Below are 27019 nucleotides of genomic sequence, written 5' to 3'. Positions count from 1 at the left end.
CACACACACACACACACACACACACACACACAGGTCAACCGCTCCCCCCTGAAGCAACTCTTAAAATCTGGTCTAAATTCTTTGCTTGTCAATTCTTCCACTGAAGGGACAGGAAAGGACTCAGAAATCGTCTTTAGCTAATTCAGCATCCAACATGGCCCCCTTGTCCCCCGCTTTTCCTACAGACTGAAGGGCTCAGCAGAATGTGTGAGGCTGGTTTTGATACTGTCCTTTGCCAAGAAAAACAAAGCTCTCTGTGTCATACTCTTCTGGTGGCTAAAAACCTTGTAACAGGCAAGAAGGGGAAAACGCCTTCCAAAGGAAATCCCCTAAAACTTGACTTCATATATTTAGCCCTAAAGGAACTTCATTCATCTTGCCCTTTGCTTATCTAAACAGGCCTTATATAATTAAAAAAGTAAATAGAAAATAAGTCTGGTCCAAAAAAATACAACTCAACACTGAAGAGCAGTTTATTAGACCATTTTTGTGTGTGCTTTTTAAAATGATCTCCAACCAAAACACTACTATATGTAAAATTTTGTGCCCCCCCCAACAATAATATATTGTTATTTTCCCAATGCATTCGAGATCTGATAAATTCAAGAGGAGTCATAGTATTTTTAAGGCTCTGAGAGCTCTGAGGGGGAGGCCGAAAGAATGGACAGTCATTTGAATCACTGAGTGACAGGCTGGGCTAGCTCCCTGTATACATTAATAAATTAGAATTTTAATTGTGTCTCTGTCTGCAGGAGATGCCCCAGTACTTTAATATGTACCAACAATTGGCTATGTTCTGGAATCTGCAATGTGGCCTCCACTGCTGACCTCTGAAACACAATTCCCAGTCTGACTACGGAAACTGTTCAGTTTGATCCTTTCAACTTATTTGAATCCTGACAAATAAGCTCACAGCTGAAAGGTCAACACAGTCATATTTCATCCTCCAGAGCTGTTCTTAAGACATCGGCACAACAAAGCACTGCTTATAGCACCTGACATGGGACCTCAGTGGCACTGGACCTCATTAAAAATGTCCCCGGCATGCATACTCACGAAAAGGCATATGGGTTGGCGGTGGTTCTCCAAACCACTGCTTTTAGAAGTGTTAGGAATCAATGCACACTATGATTCAACTGTGCCAAGAAAGTGTCTCTGTATCATGCTGAATGTGCCCTAGACAGTGACAATTTACAGGCAGATGTAGAAGAACTAGAACGTGTGGTCCAAGGTCAGTTTGATCTTTGTAGGATAATTTAGGGACTGGTACCCTGGTTCTCTCTGATCTGAAAAAAGTCAACCCAAGCTAGATTCTGGGTTGACCTTGTGGTCATCTTAATCAGCATCAAGTTATACCCACCAGCTTCCACTTATAAATTCTTTTCTAGAATGTTCAGTGTGGGAAACTCAATATTGTTTCCCATTTAGGGGGGTGCCCACTCTTAGCTCTGAAAGTAGTGATGAGCTGCCTGGTATTTGCAAGTGCCTTCCCTGTCCTGCTTGTGAGCACAGATACACCGAATTAAGTTTCTTTGAAATGTCTATGACCATTTTCTGCTTCAAGTCAAAGATTGAAAGTAGATATTTGTGAACTCACGCCTTCCAGTCTGCTAACTCCTGCCTTTAAAGTTTCTGAAATGAGAAGCTGCTAGTCTTTACATACAGACTGCTTGCTGATTTTTATTAATAATTTAGAAATATCTGAGAAACACCCACTGAAGAATAGAGGATGTATTACACTCATTACTAGGTGTATTGAAAATACTCTATCTTCCTCAAGCCAAGTAAGTTCTTGACAATATTAACATTTTAGACTGACTAGTTTTCTCTTGAGGGAGGCTGTCCTGTACACTGCAGGAGGTTTAGCAGTATTCTCAGCCTCTCTCTACTAGATGCCAGAAGCACCCATTCCCCCCAAGATGTGAGAGCCAAAAATGTCTCTAGACACTGCCCACTGTCCTTTGAGGGGTAAAAGCACTCCAGTTGAAAACCACTGCATTGAAGTAACGTGTGTGTGTGTCCCAATTCTAGACAGATCATGAGAGAATGAGTGACATATGTGAGTACTAGGAAATTTTCCCCATTGGTAAGCCACACAGCCTAACAAGCCACCCATGCCAACAACTCCTCAGCCATCGATTAAATTGTCTCATTAGATTTTCTTACTCCCAACAATAAAACTGTTGGTTGAACAGACATTTTTCTTCCCAAAGTGTCATGCGCTACTGTTAAACAAACAAAAAGAAAATGCACTTCTCCTTTGCAGAAGATTTCCTTACATGATTTGCAATTCTCAACACAATCCACTTCTGAATGGTTTATCAGCTATCCCAAAGTGTATAACATCAACTTAAAAAAAAAATAAGACTTGTTACTTACCTGAAGGGCTGGCTGCTTGTCATTCCTCTTGGGAGACTTTAACCCACTAACTTGCTGCTGCTGTTGCTGCTGGAGAAGAAGTTGTCTTGCCACTTGAAGTGCCTGGAAGGAAAAATAAAAGGAAAACATTCATCTTACTACATAGGTTCAGAGGCTCCTTCACAAAAAAGGATTCCAGGAAGGACACATGAGGATGAGATCTTGACTTTTCCATTTCCAGGCAAATAAAACAGCAAATCAAATTTCCCATCAGTCTAAATTGGAAAATTTTCCAGAATTTGGATACATTTTCTTGGAGTTTGCCAATTTCGTTCGCAATTCCTCGGGCATAGCAATCCATCTACGCAGACAATGGATTAATACCATAAATCTGACATGCAATGTAGAGTATTAATGCTTGGGACGTGGAGGAAAGAGGGCAGAGAGAGGCCACAAAGGAGCAGGGCAAAGTCAGGAATTTCAGAGACACTAAAGGGCTCTTTTCAAAGGTACCTTCATCCTTCTCCAATTCTTGAGGGAGCTTGAGAACTCAAGTTGAAAGTAACACTTTCACCTCATCTGAGTCCAGATAAAAAGGAAAAGCTAAGTAAGTGGTGGACCACCTGGCAGATAAAGATATTTGTGAAGGAAGATCAAAACGAGGTGACCTTGATGGACTATGTAAGAAAAAACTTGGTCTGACCTCTAGGTCAGCTCAAAAGGTACCTTATACACCTGTGAACAAAACTGTGCTGAAAACAAATGCGTCTTTTGAGTGTATACCATGGGCTAGTTTTTACTTAAAGGGAGAAACTGGGGAGGTGCTAGCAATTAGAGCTAATGCTAGAGGGAAAAAAGGAGGTTCCTCCAAAGGGCAGAATACATGACTGAGCAATCTTTCCTCAAGTTCAAATAAAGGGACTTCTCTGGTGGTCCAGTGATTAAGACTCCATGCGTGCACCGCAAGGGGCGTGGGTTAGATCCCTGCACAAGGAACTAAGATCCCACATGCTGTGTGGCCAGAAACGAAAAAAAAAAAAAAACCAAGAGATACTATTAAAAAAAAAAAAGCTCAAATAAAAAAATAAAAATGTCACCAATAAACCTTTGTGAGGTCATTCACTGACAAAGGATTTATTAGGAATAACATCTAGCTCCACCTTTCCAAAGAGGACAGCAGGGCTGGCAACAGAAACCAGAAGTTTGCAGACCTTTCGCTAGAAAATCACATGGCAAGTTAGGCTATCCGAATCAATTTAGCTGAGAGCCAAGAAGGTGCACACGGAGATGATGTCGAGAAGGTCTGTTAAATGATGCGCTTGGAGTTTAGAGACAGGACAAGATTCACTGGGGAGCACATCAATAATTGTTTCTACACGACAATTATTTGTGCCTGGAAGATTCAAACAAAGATGTGGTCCACGTATCAAAAAGATCTGACACTATAATCTTAGAAAGAGTGAAAAATGGGCTTATGATGGTAGTGTATTTTTCAAAGAGGAACAGATGTCATTTACGTAAGAAAACAGTGTTTACAGTTCCAAGAAAAGTTAAGAGAGACACAGGGTGCAGTGGGGGAAGGCAAGGTGGTGTGGGAGTTCCCATGCAGTCAACTCAGGGGAAGGGCAATGCAAGTGGTCGGAGTATATGTTCATGAAAAGATTACTAAAAATGTTTAATCAGCAAGAGGACTACTACTCCTCAAAGGACAATCTCATTACACTGAGCTTATGACTGTAGTGTGGTCACAAGAAACATTTTTAAGATGCTACGGAAGGTTGTACAGTGCCTTTGTGTCTAAGAGGTGCAAAGGGAGGCAATGAAATGAAGCACAGATAAATCAATGGGTGACAAAGAAAAGATTCTGGGAAAGATGGACCCCTCCTGTCCCAGCTCCCTGCTGCACCCACCCTTACTGTCCCTTCAGCAGCCTTCCGTCTAGTGAACTCACCACGACCAGCCCTTCGGATGGAGTGGACGGGCTACTGCGTCTGGGAAGGGAGAGACATGTTCGAGAAAGACTGCCTGCGAGAGCCTCGGGAAGAGAGGCTGTCTGAGAGGGGCATCTGGAAGCCAAGACGCCTGGGAGAGTTGCCTGAGACTCCAGCCTGCTGTCTCTGAGGAGGATTCACCATCACTGGACTCCGGGTTTCCTTGTCTCCTTGGAGACGCTCAGTACATGCGTAGGTGTACAAGTGGGCAGAGTGAAGATTTCATTTATATCATATAAGAAAAATAGTCCCCACTGCAAGGTGCCTGCAGGAGCAAGAACCCCTCCTCCTACTATGTATGTCCCCTTAGTTATTTCACATGAAGGTTTTACTGCTTTTTAATGTAGGAAAGGGAAGTGTTATATATTTTAATTTTTACCGTCAGAGTTCCCAGGGTAAGCAAAGAAGGGTCTGGCTACTAGTTGGAAAGGCAGACAGAAGGTGTGGAGATGAATGTGAAAAGAATGTGTGGAGAAAGATATGGTGGGGAAGAGAAAGGTAAGGTCCATCTAAGACCAAAAGGGATCAAGCCAAGAAAATCAGAGTAATGGCAACTCCAGAGCCACAAATATTTGTTAAAATAATTTACCATGTTTCATCAAATACTTGGTGAGCAGGAATTTGATTTTCAAATACTCAATTCTCAGAGAATCTATACAATAAGCTTCTCATTTAAGCAAAAGGCATACTATTAAGTGTCCTTAAAAAAAGTTGATACACACAAAGAAACTATTCTGATATGAGCATGTTCTCATAAATGCACTTCAACAAGAGAAAGCATAGGACTCAAAGTTAAATTTTCAACAAATGTTTACTGAGCTGGCTCTATACATCTCAAAATTAGCTACTGGAATCCTTGCAATTTTCCTGCTGGGAAGAAGGGAAAAGTCATTTATGTGTAGAACATAGTTTTCAGACCTAACATGGGATATATCGAATTACATAGTCACGTTAAGAGTGCCAGCCTTTTCACAGCATTTCAGACAAAAGCCCCAGCAAAGAAGAGAATTAAAGATAGAAGCACAGGAACAGAAAAGACTGAGGATCTTGTATGAACATGAAAGAAATTTTAGTCAAACTACTGAAGAAATAACAAATGATGAAAATGTGTAATGCATGCATTCATGCTAAGTCACTTCAGTCGTATTTGACTCTGTGACCCTATGGACTTTAGCCTGCCAGGCTCCTCTGTCCATGGGATTCTCCTGGCAACAATACTGGAGTGGGTTGCTGTGCCCTCCTCCAGGGGGTCTTCCCAACCCAGAACGAACTCGCGTTTCTTATGTCTCCTGTACTGCCAGGTGGGTTCTTTACCACTGGCACCATTGGGAAGATACCCTGGAGAAGGAAATAGCAATCCACTCCAGTATTCTTGCCTGTAAGATCCTATGGACAGAGGAAACTGGTAGGCCACAGTCCATGGGGGTCACAAAAGACTCAGACATGACTCTGCAACTAAACAGCAGATTTTGTCCTCAAAATGAACACAAACAGGGAAAACAACTTCAAATATTGGGATAGAGAGACAACGCTAGTAAAAGGAATTATTTATCTTGATATGAACTGTTATGAATTATCCCATAATAATTCCCTGGCCTCCTCATCAGTATGAGAACAAAGGTGGGGCAAAGCACTAATACTCCACACCCTTCAAAAAAGTCAACTGAGGTCTCAGCCAGAATGTGAAAGCCTAATTTATTAGAATTTATAAAGTGCAATGAAATCAATCATTAAAGGGTATTTGCTTTTCGGATTCCCATGATATTTAAATCACTGTAATCTGGATTTTAAATCACCAAGAAGAAGAAAAATAAATCCTTTGTGTATGAGACTATGTATTTGACATTATCATCATTATCATACAAATCCCCAGTATCTACCATGTGTACAGAGTCTAAGATGCTTACTGTCAAAGTCACTGTCAGAAAAACATGGGAATGACAGGTCGAATCCCATTTGGGAACTGCATCGGAGACCTGGATGCAATCTGTTCCCCACACATGCTGACTTGATAGTGAATTTTACCTGTTTCATGCACCAAAATCATGAAAAGGAGATTCATGTCTTTCATCTCAGATTCTACTGCCTGAACCTCAGAGATGTGTCCCAACACAGCTAAGAAATGAGGATGGATTTTTTTATATTTTTATAATAGCATCTCAGTCGTGACTGAAGAAAGGTCTCTTTAAGACATATTGTTTCAAGATACAAGTAGATTCTTCGGGCTTCCAAATAAAGATACACATAGCTACTGTGTGTGTGTGAGAGAGAGAATATGAATAAATAAGAACTTGTAAAACACTGGTTTCAGCTGTGACTCAAGTTGCAGGCCAACTGTTGGCGTAAGTAACTTAAAAGGTCCCATACAATCTCTGGAGACCTTTTTCTCTCGGTGGCAGTTTCCTGGGCTGGGTTAAGTCAACACTTGCTTTAGAACAGATGTGACAATCGCCTGGCCTTGGATAACGTGGTGCTGTACTTGAAGGCCAGGCCTGTGGGTTACAGTAAAGATACAGGTTGAAGATGTCAGCATGGAGGCAACTGATAAAGCCAGCCACTTACAGCCCAGCTGCACACAATTCTATTTATCATTCTTCAAAAGCTAAAATCAATCGCCCTGCGAGCTAACAGGAACAGAAGACATACACTGCCTCCCTCTCTTGTTTGGTTGTCGTTGAGGCCTCAGTCTCTTGGAGGCACCTTGTGGTAGGCACGCCGGGGACCACAGCCTACGCTGGGCACAGAGACTCAGGGGGACTGGGGCTGGGTTGTAGTTTGGTAGCATGCTAGTCAGTTTCACCCTAACTGGGGACCTGGACAATTTTGATGCATTTTTCATTCTTTTGGTTCCAGATGACTTCATTCTCATCACTGCCTCCCATTCCTAGTAAATAAGTGCCATCTGTTATTTACAAATTACATTTTACATAAGCACGTTTGCCACTTTTGAGGTATTTACATCTCGAGTTCATAGCAGGTGCTTATATTTGGGGGTGAGGCATCCTATGAGGTACACTATGTTTAGCATGTTGATCAAAGTAGCCGACATTCAAAAAAGATGTTTATCATATTTCAAGAAACACCAATGTGTTTACCTAAAATATGGTTTGAGTAAACGTGTGCATATACATAAAAGCAAGCCAGTAGAAGAAAATAATTTTTTTTTTTTTTAATGTAACACACTTGATCATGAGGCTTGAGATCAGTACTGACACATGGAAGTCTTAAAAAAATATGAAGCACTGTGGCATTTTAGGTCAGTTCAGTTCAGTTCAGTCGCACAGTCCTGTCCGACTCTTTATGACCCCATGAACTGCAGCACGCCAGGCCTCCCTGTCCATCATTATTTCCAGGAGTTCACGCAAACTCACGTCCATCAAGTCGGTGATGCCATCCAGCCATCTCATCCTCTGTCATCCCCTTCTCCTCCTGCCCCCAATCCCTCCCAGCATCAGGGTCTTTTCCAATGAGTCAACTCTTCGCACGAGGTGGCCAAAGTACTGGAGTTTCAGCTTTAGCATCAGTCCTTCCAAAGAACACCCAGGACTGATCTCCTTTAGGATGGACTGGTTGGATCTCCTTGCAGTCCAAGGGACTCTGAAGAGTCTTCTCCAACACCACAGTTCAAAAGCATCAATTCTTCAGCACTCAGCCTTCTTCACAGTCCAACTCTCACATCCATACATGACCACTGGAAAAACCATAGCCTTGACTAGACGGACCTTTGTTGGCAAAGTAATGTCTCTGCTTTTGAATATGCTATCTAGGTTGGTCATAACTTTCCTTCCAAGGAGTAAGCGTCTTTTAATTTTGTGGCTGCATTTTAGGTCACGGGTCAGCAAATTTTAGTCCGGGGACCAAATCCAACCCATTATCTGTTTTTGTTCAGCCCATGAGATAAGAATGGTTTTTACTTATTTAAACAGTTGGGAGAATAACAACAAAAAAATTTTTTTGACGTGAAAATAACATGGAATGTAAGTTTCAGTGTCCACAAATAAAGTTTTATTGGAACACAGTCACATTCATCTGCTTCCGTATTACCTATAGCTGCTTTTAGGCCACAAAAGAGAGTTACGTACTTGTGACAGAGACTATTAATGCCTACAGTATTTCCTGCCTGGCCCTTTACAGGATAAGTTTGCCAACTTGTCATAGGCTGCTATCTGTAATCCAAGATTCTCAGAAGATTCTATGGGACACAATTTTATATAAACAGAGCTTTCAATCAGTTGGCCAGAATAATTTTAGAATTGAGCTAAGATTCAAGGATGTTACTAATTAGCTATTCTTAAAAGCTCAAACACATTTTTTTTATTCTCTGAGGAAGAACTGGGACAGGAAAACAGAATGTATCCACGTGCTCCTCTATCTGAAATTGTTTCAAACTACTTGCGAACAGTGAACAAGTGTTTCTTCTTCCTACAGGTCATTTGTAGCTGTTCAGAGTGGATCTCATTCTAGTATGAGGCTCTCGGCACTCAGCACAAAGACAGCACATGCCCTACTGGCCAGTGGAGAAGGGCTGGTGGCTTCCTGCATGCCTGAGAAGCTGTCCCATTTCCAGCTTCAAAGGCTGGTCTGAGTCAGCCACCCTTCCTCTAGTTTCTTTTCCTAGATTCTCCCCACCCCTCAAGATCAAACTTGTTTCTCAGACAATTCCACAGGCTAATCAACAGTCATTGCACAGATTGGGTAGGAAGAAAATCCAGCAATAAAAAGTCATATGGGAAGTTTAGTAGGAAAGAAGTCATGTTCTCTCCTCTATTTTTCAACCTCTATAGACAACTCAAGTCCTCTAGAAAGCTTTTTCGCCTAATCTGCTATTTTGGTCCAACTCCAGCAACTAATGACCATATTAACAGGAATACTCATCATGGAACCCAGTTTGAAGATCGCTTTGTAGTATTACCCAGAAATGAGTGTGCAGGGAAACTCCATCACCCCCTTGCTCTGGACATGGTAAGCATCCAGCACATGATGAAAAGCAGGTCTGTTAGGTTACTTTAAGAAAAGAAATGACAGTGGCTGACAGAACTAGAAGCATTTGCACAGAGCAAACATTCCAAGGCAGTGAGTTTTCCAAAAAAATGCAAAAAAAAAAAATAAAAAAAAATATATATAGTCAAGAAACAACAGTTAGAACCTTACATGGAACAACTGACTGGTTCAAAATTGGGAAAGAAGTATGACAAGGCTGTATATTGTCACCTGTTTATTTTACTTATATGAAGAATACATTATGGAAATGCCAGGCTGGATGAATCACAAGTTGGAATCCAGACTGCCAGGAGAAATAGCAACAACCTTATACATGAAGATGACACCACTATAATGGCAGAAAATGAAGAGGAACTAAAGAGCCTCTTGATAAAGGTGAAATGGGAGAGTGAAAAAGCTGGCTTAAAACTCAACATTCAGAAAACTAAGATCATGGCCTCCAGTCCCATCACTTCATGGCAATTAGAAGGGGAGAAAGTGAAAGCTGTGACAGATTTTATTTTCTTGGATTCCAATCACTGTGAATGGTGACTGTAGCCATGAAATTAAAAGACGCTTGCTCCTTGGAAGGACAGTTTTGACAAACCTAGACAGCATATTAAAAAGCAAAGACATCACTTTGCCAACAAAGGTCTGAATAGTCACAGATATAGTTTTTCCAATAATCATGTATGGATGTGAGAGTTAGACCATAAAGAAGGCTGAACGGCAAAGAATTGATGCTTTCAAACTGTGGTGCTGAAGAACACCCTTGAGAATCCCTTGAACCTCACGGGAGATTAAACGAGTCAATCCTAAAGGAAATCAACCCTGAATATTCATTGGAAGGACTGATGCTGAAGTTAAAGCTCCAATACTTTGGCCATCTGATGCAGAGTCCTCCTCACACTGGAAAAGACCCTGATGATGAAGGAAGAGGAGAAAAGGATGGCAGAAGATGAGATGGCTAGATAGCATCACTGACTGAAAGGACATGAATTTGAGCAGGAGATAGTGAACAACAGGGAAGCCTGGCATGCTGCAGTCCATGGGGTCACAAAAAGTCGAGAAAACAATATGCACAGAGTTTACAAATGGAGCAACTTGGTTATCACAAGAAAATGGAAAAGTGAGCTAATCTCACAGAAGAAATTCAGCCGTTATCAATATGAAAATATTAGGTGTCCAAGGAAAATTTCAATTCTAATGACTGTACAAATACTAGATACACAAAGAAAGAGAGCTCCACAGCAGACTCTTGAGTCATTACTGGTGACATGGGGGCTTCCCTCGTAGTTCAGTTGGTAAAGAATCTGCCTGCAGTGCAGGAGACCCGGGTTCGATGCCTGGGTTGGGAAGATCCCCTGGAGAAGGAAATAGCAACCCACTCCAGTATCCTTGCCTGGAAAATCTCATGGACAGAGGAGCCTGGTGGGCTGCAGTCCACGGGGTCGCAAAGAGGCAGGCATGACTGAGTGACTAACACTTAAGTAAATAACAATCAGAAACACACTCTATTTGAACTTTAATACACAGAAAGTCACAAAAACCAGTGAAAAATCATCCAAGAACCTTTTCACCAGTCACTGTTTGGTCTAATCTGTGACGTCCAAATAAAGACATAGACTCTGTGCATTAGTTCACTGGTAGTTGATTCGCTTGACTCCTCCCCACTAAAAGCAGGTGGGGCCGACAAGCAATGCCTTACATTATCTGGGGTACTGGATGTGGATCAATGACCTAGAAGAGAAAAGTTCTATGTAGCATCATCCACTCTCAGAGCTCTGACAGCTTCATAAAGCATCCTATACTTTGAAGGTGTTCTAGAGCAGCGAGTATTTAGAGGGCATGGCTTTCTCCAAATGTGCCACAGCCTCTGCAAGTGAGTTTATGAGACAATAGCTGGACAGACATGGTAGAAAACTGGAGCAGAGACCATCCCACTCCTACAACTCTCCAAAACTACATGTTCAAGTTAAGACCAAAAGGGACACGAAACAGAAAAGTCAAAGTTCCCCATCGTCATCACTGTCCTAATTGCAAAGACAGAGCGATAAGCAGTGTTGCCCCACCTGTGGGCATGGGGAAAGATGAAGCCACCAAACAGCGTCCCATCCACCACTTGGACCACTGCAATTTCTTTACTGTTTCACACCAGTTCAAACCCCTAGATCTACTTCCAAGGCCAGTTTTCCCACATCCTTACTGATGTGATTTTATATCCTTTTTTTAAAAAATATTTATTTTTAATTATTTGGCTGCATAGAGTCTTAGTTGTAGCACATGGGATCCAGTTCCCTGATCAGAGATCGAACCCAGCTCCCCTGTATTGGGAGCACAGAGTCTTAGCCACTGGACCACCAGGGAATTCCCTGGTTTTATATTAAGTTATACCTAAGATGGTGATCACTGTTATGACATTTAATAGTCATATATCCTTTGCTTTACTTTAAAATCTAACAAATAATGCAAAGACATGAGTACAGGTAAGTTGGGAGCGTGTCTGTGTATGTATGGAAATGCAGGCAATCTATTAGAGTGTATTTTCTTAGGAGAAAAGATGACAAATGTCATTTCCTTTTTCTTTTTTAAAAACACCTCAGAAAAGCTGGGAAGGAGAACAGTTCTGCAGCTGTGCTTTTGCACCACGCCATGATTTACCAGCATTCATGTTGCTGCTGCTGCTAAGTCACTTCAGTCGTGTCCGACTCTGTGCGACCCCATAGACGGCAGCCCACCAGGCTCCCCCGTCCCTGGGATTCTCGAGGCAAGAACACTGGAGTGGGTTGCCGTTTCCTTCTCCAATGCATGAAAGTGAAAAGTGAAAGTCAAGTCTCTCAGTTGTATCCGACTCTTAGCGGCCCCATGGACTGCAGCCTACCAGGCTCCTCCATCCATGGGATTTTCCAGGCAAGAGTACTGGAGTGGGTTGCCACTGCCTTCTCCAAGTATTCATGCTACAGGGTTCAAACGCCATCTCATGCAGCCACTACAAGAGACACAGAAATACCACAAGGCTGTAGACAGGAGGAGGCATTTTGCTATAAGCCCCACCCACAAAGGAAACTTAGGAAGCAGAAAAAGGGTCAGCAAACCCTATATTCACTTGCAGTTATGAATAACCTTTTTTTATTTTAAGGTGTGTATAAGATGCTTCCTGCCAAATAAGGTCAAAGTTAGGAATTTTCATAAGACAGAAAAAGGACATCTATGATCCTCTTGCAAAAGCAGCTGAAATAAGTTTAATGACCACAACAGTCAGAAAGTCTGTTTGAAGTCTTATATAAGAGGGGAGAAAAAGCCCCACCATCACACTCTTACTCCATATACCTATTAACATAGGGCCCTATAACCACCTTGCTGAGGCCCCTGTTGGCTGCTCCTGGCTGGAGTCAGTGCCAGACGCTGAATCACCACCACCGAGTCTCCGGCACCTGAGTTGTGTTTGGAAGGATTCCATTCAAGCACTGCCCAAGCCTGAGCCTGTCTAGCTTATGAGAGTTGACAAGACCACAGCCTGGGGTGCTGTGACTGGAGGCAGCATGAGCATTGCAATGAAGTCAAACAGAAGTCACGTTTATTAGAGAATGTCTAAAATGTTAAGCTGGATGCTGCAGCAAATCCATTTCCCCTTGTTAAGGAAGGACCAGACTGTATCCAAAAATGAGTAAATACACTGGCCTGGTCCTTTTCCATGGTTCCAAAGTAGAAACGGGGTTTGGGCGGGGGGTTGTCAAATGCAAGAATAAATGAATCAAAGGGATCTATGAACTCACTGTAATAACCTGTTGTTTTCTGCAATTGCTTTTTATGAGGGTGCAGCCCAGTGACTCTCATTATGAATAATCCAGATTCTTATCTTTTCATACCTTGGAGTGAGACTTGCTAATTTTGAAAGCTGCAGAAAAACCAGGCTGGAATCATGCTCAAATAAAGGAGAATTTCCTATGATTTTACTAGTAACACTGGACTTATTTTCAGCCCAAGCAAATGATGCTATATCCCCTCTTCTTCTTGTGACGTAAACCACACGTACTTCTGATGCCCTAAAAGGAACTTAAACCCTTAGAATAATTCACCTTTGCTAATTACCTTTCTTTCCTTAATTGAATTTTAGGCAAAGAAACAAGAGGGAGAACCAAGTTCAGCTGAGATAAAAGACAAAAGAAAGAAACAGAAATGGGAAGAGGAGAAAGACCAAAATGGACTAATAATCTAAAATTTGGAACTAATTGTGATGTGCCTGGTGGTCCAGCGGCTAAGCTGCCGTGCTGCAAGTGCAAGGGCCTGAGTGTGATCCCTGGTCGAAGAACTAGATCCCACATGCTGCAACTAAAAGACCCCATGTGTCGCAACTAAAAGACCCCACGTGTCAAAACTAAGACCTGCTACAGCCAAAAGAATACTTAGGAAAAAAAAGTTTGGAACTACTCACTCTTGGCCAAAGTTAGCCTAGATAGAAAAATCCAAGTATTTTCTAATAATTTACACTTTCAAAGCAGTCATTTCAAACAGCAAAGATCACACCTGCATAAGAACTTAAAGAAATGAGGAACATCTAGAAACGGGGGCAAGGGGAAACTAATAACTCCCCATGTTTAAAATTACTAAAATAAAAATGATGTACTGAACTGCTTACTATGTGCCAGGCACTATGCCAGTTAGTTGCTTTACACTTAAAAAAAATTTTTTTTTCTTTTGTTCCCAAGCATTTCTAAGGCAAGCAAGGGAAACATTTATAATTATCGATGTAAAATGGAAAAGCTAAGATGGTGAGGTTTGGTGACTTGCCCAAGGTCACAAGTCTAGTGAGTGGTTAGGAGAGAAATACAAAAACAAACAAACATTGTCTTCTGAGAACTTGATACTCACATTCTACCAAGGTCAATGATTAGACCAAATATGGCCAAGGGTAATCCTGGCATATGGACACACAGTCCTCTGGAGCCAAAAAGGCACAGATGAATGTGCACCCCACTGCCTCAGGGATGAAAGAAAAAGCCTTCCACAGTATCACACGTCCCAGCGTATTTGCCTCTTTTCCCCACACTGAAGACTTGCTTTCTTTTTTCCCAACCAGATCTTCCTGTTCCCAGGACTCTTGGAGTCACAGTCATATCTGTAATTCTCTTGTGTTCTCTGCCTGCATTTACCTGGCATCCAAGTATCTTCTCCATTTAAACTTTACCCTTCCCAGGCAAATATTCCAAGATCTGATCTATAAATAGAATTGTAAAGAGTTGAATTCAAAGCAGAGTAGGATGGTGGTTGCCAGGGGCTGGAAGGAGGGGAGACAGCAAGGTACTCGTCAAAGGCCAGGAAGGTTCAGAGATGAATAAGCTCTGCGAATGTAACCTACGGCACCATGACTATACTCAGTAATACTGTACTACATGCGTGGAGTTTTCTAAGAGGATACATCTTAAATCCTCTCACTATATACACAAAAGGGTAATTATATAGAGGTGATGGACAAGCTATTTAATTTCAGTGTGGTGATCTTTTCGCAATGTACAGCTATATGAGAACAAGCTGTATACCTTAATACACATACTATTTCTTTTTTTTTTTGAATCAAAGTTTAATTTTATTTTATTTTTAAACTTTACATAATTGTATTAGTTTTGCCAAATATCAAAATGAATCCATCACAGGTATACATGTGCTCCCCATCCTGAACCCTCCTCCCACCTCCCTCCCCATACCATCCCTCTGGGTCGTCCCAGTGCACTAGCCCCAAGCATCCAGTATCGTGCATTGAACCTGGACTGGCATCTCGTTTCATACATGATATCTTACATGTTTCAATGCCATTCTCCCAAATCTTCCCACCCTCTCCCTCTCCCACAGAGTCCATAAGACTGTTCCATACATCAGTGTCTCTTTTGCTGTCTCATACACAGGGTTATTGTTATCATCTTTCTAAATTCCATACATATGCATTAGTATACTGTATTGGTGCTTTTCCTTCTGGCTTACTTCACTCTGTATAATAGGCTCCAGTTTCATCCACCTCATTAGAACTGATTCAAATGTATTCTTTTTAATGGCTGAGTAATACTCCATTGTGTATATGTACCACAGCTTTCTTATCCATTCATCTGCTGATGGACATCTAGGTTGCTTCCATGTCCTGGCTATTATAAACAGTGCTGCGATGAACATTGGGGTACACGTGTCTCTTTTATGTCAAAGTTATCTCGATAAAGTTGTTTGAAAAGTAAAATAAATCTTAAAAAAAAAAACCACATTCTACCTTTTCCTAAAATCTCATTCAGTTCCTTCAGGTAGTGGAATCCTTCCCTTGGGACCCCAGGGAGCAGCGGTGCCTCTGAGTGCCACCAGCATCCTGGGTCTCTACTGCTGGGAGGGCCATCCCCAAGCAGGCAGACAGGAAGATCTCCAAAAGCCCCTCACAATTACCGACCCAGGGTGAACCATCTGATGCTGATGCTGTCACCATCATCCTCTGACGTTGATCCTTTCTTCAAGCCCCAGTAGGGACATGTCCCCGTTCCATGGTTCAACTGAGCCAACCTTGGACTTTTGCAGAAAGAATTGTTCGTACAGCAAACAAAGGGGACACTGAGCTGAGAGAGGATAGATTTCAATTTGACTGAAGTCCAGCTGCAGTTTACGCAGTCCAACACCTGTGTCTCTGCTCCCCCTTTGTTTAAGTTCGACCCACCTTTCTCCACCTTCCAGGTGGGGCGATCCAATAGGATTTCTGGCCCTTGTGCTTACAATCCACTGTAGATTCTCACATTCTACTACAGCTCCCTGTTACTTGTCTAAGTGGTGGTGGGGGTGTTAAGTGATTGAGAACTTCTAGGATCTACTCTGCTACCCACTTCCAAATACACAATACAGTATTATTAACTTCAGTCACCATGCTGTATGTGACAACCTCAAAACTTATCTTTATAGCTTTTGACACACCACCCATTTCCCTAATCCTCAAACTCTGGCAATCACCCACCTGTCCTTTGTTTTTATGAGTTTGATCATGTTAAATTCCAAATACAAGTAAGATTATAACTATTTGTCTTTCTCTGACTTGTTTTACTTAGCAGGACGTTCTAAAGACCCACCCATGTTGCTAAAAATGACAGGATTTCCTTTTTATGGGTGAATATTATTCCCTGTGTGTGTGTATGTATGTATATCACATACATATATGTGTATATATGTGTGTACACACACACACATACATATACATATGTGTATACATATATATACACATATATCATCCATTTATTGAAGGACATTTAGGTTTTGTTTTTCCATATCTTGGCTACTGTACATAATGCTGCAATGAACATGGGGCTGTAGATATTTTTTCCAGGTAATGATTTCATTTCCTTTGGGTACATACCCAGAAGTGGAATTGCTCGATTGTATGACAGCCCTATTTTTAATTTTTTGAGGAACTTCCACACTGTTTTCCATAGTGGTTGTACCATTTTACATTCCCCCTAGCAGTGCAGAAGAGTTTACCATTCTTCATATCCTCACAAACTCTTTGTTATTTATTGTCTTCTTGATAAGAGTCATTCTAATGGGTGTGAAGTGACATCTTACTGTGGCTTTGATCTGCATTTCCAATTAAATGTATCCTAAAAACTTGTGATTTCTGGCTGGTGGGGATAGGGAAGATACTAATGTAAGTTGCCATTTTGTGAGTATATATTGCCTGACAACTACTGAACAGTGCTGGTACACGATCTCATTTAATTTTCACAGTCCTTTAAAGCAGTATTATACCCAGTTAACATATACAGAAACATAGGAACAGAGAGGTTAAATTCTACAGATTATGTGAGATAAACACAACCCTTAGCACAGCACCTATACGTGACAATTACTTATTTAATGGAAACTAGTTCTACAGCCAGAGAAGGCAATGGTACCCGACTCCAGTACTCTTGCCTGGAAAAACCCATGGACAGAGGAGCCTCGTAGGATGCAGTTCATGGGGTCACTAAGAGTCGGATACCACTGAGTGACTTCACTTTCCCTTTTCACTTTCATGTATTGGAAAAGGAAATGGCAACCCACTCCAGTGTTCTAGCCTGGAAAATCCCATGGACGGAGGAGCCTGGTAGGTTGCAGTCCATGGGGTCGCTAGAAGTCGGACACAACTGAGCGACTTCACTTTCGCTTTTCACTTTCATGTATTGGAGAAGGAAATGGCAACCCACTCCAGTGTTCCTGCCTGGAGAATCCCAGGGACGGGGGAGCCTGGTGGGCTGCCGTCTATGGGGCCGCACAGAGTCGGACGCGACTGAAGCGACTTAGCAGCAGCAGCAGCGGTGCTACAGTATGCAGCCCCATAAATGAGAAAAGATCTTTTGTGGGAAACAAAGATTCTTCTTCCCCAGTGATCTCAATCCACTCACTGGCTTAGCCCCTTTAGAGAGACACTGAGAAAATCAGAGTATTGTCTAATGAGCCCAGAGGAATCTCGGTATCCAGCTTGGCTATAAATTGTTTTATGTAGACAGAAAGCTTATCGAGTATGCCCAAGGTCACGCAGTCTAGCTTAGAATACCTTCCTTTATACTTCAAGAATGACATAACTCAAAAAGGCCCCTAATGTACACATCCATGGACTTGGAATTCCTGCATTCACATGGGAGCTGCATTCACATGCTAGACAGGACAGATCATTACAGAAAAATTTAGAAATATCTAGAAGAATACAGTGAGTTAATCTAAGCAACACTCAAAGGAACTTTGTAGTGACCTTTTGGAAGATCTGATAACTCTGGTCAAGAAATTAAGAAATATTTTCTTAAAAGGGAGGTTAAAAACAAAACTGTGTTCATCAGATGGACAATAGTATTCACAGACTTGTGCTCATGGGGTAACAGTGATCTTTCGAACTTCTGGTCACTGCAGCATAAGGTGGAACTTGAGTCTCCAGGCATGAGGAAATAGGGATTCCCTGGGAATTTGGGGGAATTACTGACCTTGGGAGAGGCATAGCACTTCCAAAGAAAGACAGGTTTACTTTATAAAACATTAATGTACTTCTAGAGAAGCAGCACATGGTCGTGAAGTATCCATCAGTCATTCTGGCTGATTTGAATCCCAGCTCCACCACTTGCAACCTGTGTGACCCTAGACAAGTTACCTAATCTCTCTGTGCCTCAGTTTCTTCAGCTGTTAAAATGAGAAGAAATAACAGTCCCTATATCATAATTAATATATACAACGTGCATAGCCTAGGATCTGATGCCGAATAAGCACTTAAGTTTTTAAGTTGGAGAAAGATAAGTATCATATGACATCACTTATATGTGGAATTTTAAAAAGTGACACCCATGAATTTACTTATAAAATAGAAATAGACTCACAGACATAGAAAACAAACTTATGATTAGCAAAGTGGGAGGGATGGATAAATTAGGAGTTTGGGATTAACATATACACAGTTTTATATATATAAGAAGACAAACAAGGATCTACCGTATAGCACAGGGAACTATATTAAGTATCTTGTCATAACCTATAGTAGAAAGGAACTGGAAAAAGGATGCACATGTGCAGGCATGCTAAGTGGCTTCAGTCATGTCTGACTCTTTGCGACCCCATGGACTGTAGCCTACCAGGCTGCTTTGTCCATGGGATTCTCCAGGCAAGAAGACTGGAGTAGGTTGCCGTGCCCTCCTCCAAGGAATCTTTCTGACCCAGGGATCAAGCTCCCATCTCTTATGCCTCCTGCATTAGCAGGTTGGTTCTTTACCATTTGCACCACCTGGGAAGTCCAAAGCATGCACACATACATATATATGTGTGTGTAGAGAGGTTCTGTGCAGCCCTGAGTCACTGCCAGGCACACCTGAAACAAGCGCAACACTGAAACTCAGCTAGACTTCAAGTTTAGAAAAGCACTTAAAAACGATTACTCCTCTTAGAAGATACGAAAAATGCCTAAGTTAATTCAGAAAAGAAAAAGTCAACTGTAATAGCCTCATCTACACATGATACCCTGCCAACATTTGGGGGCATGCTTATGTAAATTACTTTTCTGAAGCAACACTGGAATCATCATTTACACACTTTTGAAAATCATTTTTTCAAATTAAAAACATTCTTTGAATGGAGATTTTTCAAACTTAATTTCTATGTTTAGCTTCCAACAAACAAACAGTTCTGGGAACCAAACAACCTAAATTCTACCCCCACCCTATTCTAGAAACCTTCCAGAAAAGGTCTGAACGTAGACTTAAAACTGCAGATGGCATGTGACTAATTTTTATTCTGTTAAGTAGTAACCATAGGAAGGAATCCAAGACACATGAGAATTCAAGAATCACACAGCAACACTGAGGGTTAACAGAACGTTTCAAATCTTTTGCCCCCAAGCCCACAACCACAGAGTAACTTCTCACTTTGCACAGCCAATGAGCAGTGTCTGTTTTTTTGCAAAGAACCAACTAACTTGATTTTTGTGGAAGTTAAATTGCCAACATCACGTTGAGTTAAAGCGAAACAAAACAAAAATCAAATTTTTAGCCCTATCTGTATCCAAAAAAAAAAAAAAACCCAAAAACTCCTAACTTCGATGCTGAAGAGATTAAAAGTCAGCATGATTACTCTCCAGCAGTTCCTCCCTTCCATCTCCATCAACACCACGCACTAGATTTATTTTCCAGTCCAGTTTCTTCACAGCAAAATACTTTCTCATGAGACTGCCTGTGGTCAGGGCTGAGTATGTCACAGGAAAAATGTTCCTCATGGCATCTAGATCATACCCTTTTCAGGTCTTGCCTGACCATGAAATACAGACACACCCGGAAATTATAAAATATTTTAACAAGAGGACGTTTTCCCACCTCAAAAGAGGGATCATCTTCACAGCCTACCTATGTCCCAAGGGTGTTCCGAGTATTAATGAGTTAGCATTAGTCAGGCACTTTGATTTGTACAGACAAAAGGCTCTGTATAAGTACAAAGTATGATGATCCAACTCAAGTGCCTTTCGGAGAGTCACCCAAGGTGACGAAGACAGGCAGTGGAAAGGTTAGTGCTTCTATGGTTGTCCTCTCCAGCACGAAGCCACCTCCCAGGCACACGCAAGCAGGGCGATCCTGATGGAAGCTACACTGTGTTTGAGGGTTGACTGCATTGTTCCCTTATATAGTCAATGGAGAGGGAATCCCTCTGTGTTCATATTTCCAATTCACATTCCAAGACAGTATAGGCAACAAAACAGATTTTCAGCTGTGGTTTATAAGGGCTTGATATGACCAGGCCAGGCACTATGCTAGGATCGTTTGTTCAGGGTGTGGACACAGGGGGCAGCCCCTGCACAAAATCATGCTGCAGTTATTACAAAACGTGCCCGTCTGTGCATGTACATGTAGGTCAGTGCGTGCCTATGTATAAAGAATGTCGCCAGGCACTGATGCAAGCCCTGCCAGAAGATGAAAACAAAGAGAAAACATTTTTTTTTGGTTTGCTTGTTTTAAAAAATCTACATTTCATGTAGACTCGAGACCTTCCCAAGGTCTCTAGAGGACTTGATCTGAGACGACCAACAGCCCTGCAGGTCATAACAGTAAAGATGGAAAGATGTTTTGAGGTTATCTTGGAAACCTACAAGTAGACTCTCTGAAGGATACCACCTGCCTGACACGTTTTAAGAGAGAAGCAAAAGTTGGCCACTAATAAAATGTTGCTGCTCACTGATTACAGAAACTCTGGTATATTTTCCTTTAACTGAGCTGTTTATGTTTCAATGGAAAGTCATAATATAGCCTTCAACAAAACTGTAAGAACTGCTGATTTACCCAATGGCATCGTTATTTAAAACACACACGCACACAAACACTCTCTCTCTCTCTCTCACACATCATAAAAACAGAGCTACTGAGGCAAGCAGAACTAAGAAAAGCACCTAGAAAAGCCAAACTACAGAACAACTAATCCTGGGAAATCCTGTGCCATAAAATCATCCACCGCAATAGATTAATTCTCAGTAACAGCTGGGCAGACTCTCAGAAGGCATATAGGCTCCTGAGTCTTAAGGGTTAACTTGGTTGCCTTTAGAAAAAAGAAAATGACACATATAATTTCCTTTTATCATAAAACAATGCATTTATTCTTTTCTGTATGTCTGTTAAAGGGCATGGCTTTCTGAGTGGAAAACAAAACAGAACTTGGTCACATGTTTATTTGCTTCAGCTACTCCCTTCCCCTTCTGATAAATAATCAAACATGCCATCCAGAAAAAACAAAACCAGCGAGCTGGGAAATTTGATGGTCATCAAATAGACTGCGATACCAAGAAAAGCAGCCCACTGTTCCCACACTGGGTTTTCGGCCCCCACACCTACACTAACATCTGAGTAAATATCTCCAGTCACTCTTTCCATTTTCCCTGCAATTACTCCTACTGTTATACAAATTGTCCTTAAGGCAGTCTCAACATAATTTTTTTTTTTCCTCACAAAGTAGAACAACTTCTGAACATGAAAAAGTCAGCCTAGCAAGAGCCATACACATATACACACACACGCACTTACTTATTTTATATATAGAAATGTTTCTTCCTTGAGAGGTGGGGGGACAATGGCCGAGCCTACTTCTTTTTCTGTTCTAATAGATGGCTGATTTAAAGGTTAAAATTTAAGTATATTTAGTCTGGGGACTAACAAACAAGGTTTAGAGTAGTAACAATTCCCTTCAGATCAAAAGAGCTAATTTTCTACTTCCTGTCTATTCCCTGACCAGTACATAGAAAAAAAAAAAATTAGCACCTGGCTTACCAATTATACCAAAGTTGGGGGTCAGGGTTGGGGGAGGGGTGTGGGGAGAGGGGAGGGGAGCCCGAGGGATGTCCACAGCAGACAGGAAAAGGTGGAACCTTATTTAAAAAACTGACAAGCCATGTGTCGAAAAAGTCATTTCAAGAGAAAGGACCCAGGAGCAACCACATGGCTCTTGGGCACAGAGAGAAGCAGCAGCCCTGGTCCGAGGGCTCTCCCTGCCATCCTAATTATCCACGATGAGCATTCTGAAAAGACCCTTCCCACATCAAAGTTAACAACCATCTCAGAAAGTGAGGCGGGCTTTCTCTTTCCTTTTCGCAGTTCACTCCGTTTAAACAATAGTAATATGAATGAGATAATGACTGTGCTTGTTTCAGCAGTCTGACTTTTATTGGCATGAAATTGGTACAAATATTATCAAGACCGATGCACAAACGACGACGGGGTCACAACGCATGCATCGAGGACAAGCCGGCAGACGCAGAATTACCAAGGCACCGTCCCCACACCCCCCGACTCCTGGTGATAACAGGAAGGAAAAGAAGGCGACACAAAACACCATCACAAATAAGCAGAGAAAGGTTCTCATCTCCGTTCAAGCCCCTAAACCGGTCCTGACAACCCGCGGCTGCTGACTTAGCTGAGACTACCCGAAGACACATTTGAAAGCAAGACTGAATCACTAAGGAGTTAGAAAGAAGCGGTCCTCTCAAGGCTCTAAAAAGAAAAACGGCTTTGATGGGGGTGGGAGGGTGGTGGGGGGGAAGAACAGTAAACAAGTTGGATCATCTAATTTTGCCCTTCAGAGAATGTCCGTGCAGGAGTGGATCCCTACTTTTAAAAGTTTCACCCAGCAAAATGTTCCTTTTTTTTTCTTTTTTTCCTTTCCTTTCCTTTTCCTCTGGACACTTACAGAGAAAATGAAGACTTTGACCGAGAGAGCTCGCACTGTCTGCCTCTGGATTTCCGTCTTCTTGCTGTCGATGGTTCTGGCTGTTTCTGTGAAGCGGGGGTTGCCGAGTGGTAAAAAAGATGTTTGAATAAACAGGAAGTCCTGTGCGGCTGAAGTACACTCGAGGAGAAAACACACTGGAACATTGCCCTTTGTAGGCAACCTCAGGGACGCTTGCCTCCACAGTAGCTGCCCGGGCTCTCACTAAATGACAAAGAAACCGCAAGAATTCCTCAAGTAATTCTTCACTTTCAAAGTTGAAAGATCAGTTGGAGCTTGCAGGTAATTTTCAAAGTTGCATTTAGCACTTAAAGAAAGCTATTCAGGCTACACTGTATCTAAATCACTCCAGGTCTGCAAGCATGGACAGAGCATCAGAATTGCGCCCTGGCTAGTCCAAGCCCTAGCCAAACACAGCTCATTCACCCAGACGAACACACAGCGACACGGGTTCTGGAAAACCTGCTCATGAGATATTTTTGTGATGACATTAACATAGGCAGGATGCTTCAAAGGGGGGGAAGAAAAAAGGAAGAAAGAAAATTCAGATTCTGCAGACTTTAGAGGATTTTGTCACATGTATTTTTAAAGAACACATCGCCTGCATTCCAGGGACATGCCCTTGAGCTTGCTTTTGCTGCTTTTCCTTTTCTCTGCAATCAACCCAACTACCTGTTTATCTCCAGATGCCTGGTTTGTCTACATGAACACTCTGGAACCCTCCCCAAACTAATTATCAAAGTCCTGTCTTCCGTCACCCGAGTAACTTGACAGATATTGTGAAGAAAAGTAAACTGCTGAAGGCAGAGAAGTCAGCTTGAAAAATAGGATGAAGAGTTGAACAGCCATATTCAAAGAAAGAAAAAAAAAAAAGAAGGGAAAGACAAGGGGGAGGGGGAAGAGGAAGAAAAAGGATCCCTTCTAAAAATGCACTGCTGGTGTGGCAATGTTCCTCTGCCATGGAAGCAACTGATTCGTTACTGAGCGTGGAATGCTGGACTGTCTGTCATCCAGGTGCTAATACTCGGCGAAAATAACTCACTGGGAACTGTCAGTGGGATGTTTACATAGGCCCCAATCTTTTCTTCATAGAAGGAAATTTTTTACTGGAATTCATCTTCTTTTGATCTCACATTCAAAGCAACGGCAGCTTGATAGACATTCAAGTCTGAAAGCAAATCCAGACGCTGAAGATAAACCGCCAGAATATGACAGGCAGAAGCATCTAAAGCTTATAAAAACCAAGAGAACAGCATGTCGCCTGAGTATTACAATAGCAGAAATCAAGAGGCATATTAGGTGGAACTGATCAGCCACAAAAACAGTTCAAAAGGCAGATCAGAGAAACAGAGGATAAGGCTAGGAGGAAAAAAAAGATGGGGGGGGGGGATCTGGTTTACTGCCTTACCTCCCTTCTGAGCCCTGCAGCTCTTAGATGCCTGCCTCTCCACTTTTAGAAGGGGTGGAGTGTCCAATTCAAATGTTCCTGTTTAACTCAGCCAGTCTAGTTACAAACGCTGCAAATGACTTCCTAGCAATCCATTTCCAAGGGGCAAGGGAAACAGACCTTCACCGTGCTCAGTGTCCAGCATGCTGCATGGTATTAGCATCATCTGCATCTGATCTGTAATGCAGTTTCAAAAGGCACATAGCCTGGGCGCCAGGAAAGCCAGCCCTCAACAGAAGAGCTCTAGTGCTTTGAGCCCTGTGAGAGACCTCTAAGCAGTCCGGTTACCTAAAAATGGCTCATTACCGAATGAATAGGAATGCTCCAGACTCCGTCACACAGATAGATGTGTTCAGGGTGATGGATAGAGAACTGTTCAACACCTACTCGCTTTGAAGTCAACTAAGGCAATTTAATAAAGGAATTATGGCAAGAACTTTCTTAGAGGCACACAATTATTTCTTTTAAAAATAAGCCGCTTATTCTAATTAAAGTCAGTGCGTATAATGAAAAAGTAATTCTCCCAACAATTTTGTGCTTAGAGCTGTTTGTTAACAAACACTGAATGTGAACAGGCAGCATCAGGTTAAAGGGCAACAGAATTCCAGATTATAATTTAGCCTGCGCTTACTCCTGATTGCAAACACCTCCAGGGAGTACAGAGCCAGATCTTTTCTGCAGCACCCATGGATTTTGAAAATTAGCCCCTCCTCTCATCTCTGCATAATAACCCAACAGTGCAATGTGGATTTAAAAATCTACTAGCCAATTTAAAAAGCTGTAATCAGTTTAGGGTTTGCCTCATGCAAACAAGATTCCTGGGTAACTAAGCTACACATTCGAAAAACAAACAAAACAAACAAACACAACAAAAACCCTCCCAGATTCTGAGCTGATTTTGTTAAAAGGCACCTTCGGTCACGCTTACACAGCTGTCTGATGAGCTCAGTTGGTCATTTGTCTTTAAACTGTACAAGTTCCATATATGAAAGTTGCCACTATTCTTCTCCAAGTGTGTAAAAAAAAAATAAAGTTGCTTTTAATACTTACTCACCAAAAGTCTGCCAACTAAATATTTGACGTAGCTATAATGGTTCCCTTTACCCCAAACTGGGAGGTTTACCATGTAAAGTGCAATGCAAATTCCTTTATATATTATAAAATGCATCTTTGCTCTGCAAAGAATGCTGTCACCCCCATGGTGATGCAAGGAACAGGAACACTTCATTTCTCACGACCATTAAAAGTCTTTTTAAAAAATCTGCCATGTATAAAGACCTTCATTAGTATAATTAAATGACTGTTGGGGTTTTTTGATATAAACAACTTTTGATCTGTCCTTTAAAAACCTCATAACAATATCATTAAAGAGTTACCATTTTTAAAAGAGAAATTGTCTGCTTAGGGCCATGGAAGAGTAGCCATGCTCTGGGCCGCTTCCTCTCTCTCCCTTTCAGACTTCTCCTGGACTTGAATGTCACCATAGACCTTGAATCCTTGAATGTGAAATGGCTTCACGCTAATTGCTCTAATTGCTTGAAGATGTGCAGGCAGGTGAAACCTGATCCCCGTGGCCATTGTAGAGACCAAGAACAACACTGGAATGTTTACACAGTGGTTTGATTTTAATAGACAGAAGGGCTGAGTTTAAGACAGCAAAAACACAGCTAATAGGTGACCCCTTAATGTAGTCCTCCTTTGAAAAAAAAGAAAAGAACACACAACAAAAAACAATTTCATGTTCTAAAAGGCAGTGTCCTAAATGCCAAGGTTATTTGCTTGACTCTTGAACACACGTTACGTTGCACCTGACATTTACACCCGAAACTCTACCCCGAATACATTTTTTTTTTTTTTACCTTAAAACAAAAAAGCACTTTATATGTCAGTCACCTTACAAACAGATTATGACTGTATGGTATTTCCAAGTAAGTGCATTCATTTAAATTTTAAATTGAATATTTTTCGCTCTTGCAAAACTCTTGGTCCCTTAAAGGAGAAGCCTTGTATCTCCTATTTTATCCCTTTGGTTCTTCGGCTGTCCCTCTGCCCCCCACCGCCATTTATGGTATCCCTGACCCATGTACATTCCTGGACCGCAGTTAAAGTTGACTCCAAACCCCCTCCTGTTGGTCCTTTAGACAAACGTGCATCCTTTCGGTACCTTTTTTCTTTGTAACTACTATGTGGGGCTGTGGTCTGCTTCTCATCCGGAGGGGCTAAGGCAGCCAGGGGAGTGGCTGACACAGTTATTCAGTGACAGTGGCCATTCTCCCTGGATATTTTAATCAACTGAGATGGATACAGAGGTTTGACAATGGCTCCCCAGAGCCCTCTCTTAACAGAGCACAAATGTAACCAATGCTGGACAGGAAATACACTGCAGCAAGACCAAGATAAAAATACAACAGCACCTATGAGGTGTCATTAACAAAAGGAAACCCACAGAAGTTCGGGGTAGGTTTAGACAGGTGTTGAGACAGACATATATGTACATCAAGGATCTGAATGT

At 41.8% G+C, this 27019-nt stretch overlaps 1 protein-coding gene across 24 annotated transcripts in view; it reads right to left on the bottom strand.

Annotated features, from left to right (window-relative positions):
* FOXP1 (forkhead box P1) overlaps positions 1 to 27019 on the bottom strand; it is a 625482-nt gene that overhangs the window by 150112 nt on the left and 448351 nt on the right. For 23 of the 24 annotated variants that reach the window (XM_070777108.1, XM_070777107.1, XM_070777099.1 and 20 more), the window contains one exon: positions 2380 to 2481. In XM_070777108.1, the coding sequence (XP_070633209.1) occupies positions 2380 to 2481 (102 nt within the window). Of the gene's footprint in view, positions 1 to 2379; positions 2482 to 23021; positions 23230 to 27019 lie in introns of those variants that run through there. The other variant, XM_019984431.2, reaches the window with a different exon arrangement.

Source organism: Bos indicus, chromosome 22, assembly GCF_029378745.1.
Source record: "Bos indicus isolate NIAB-ARS_2022 breed Sahiwal x Tharparkar chromosome 22, NIAB-ARS_B.indTharparkar_mat_pri_1.0, whole genome shotgun sequence".
Taxonomy (NCBI): domain Eukaryota; kingdom Metazoa; phylum Chordata; class Mammalia; order Artiodactyla; family Bovidae; genus Bos; species Bos indicus.
Note: the sequence above shows the minus strand (reverse complement) of the source record. Positions and strands in the feature narration are given on the sequence as shown.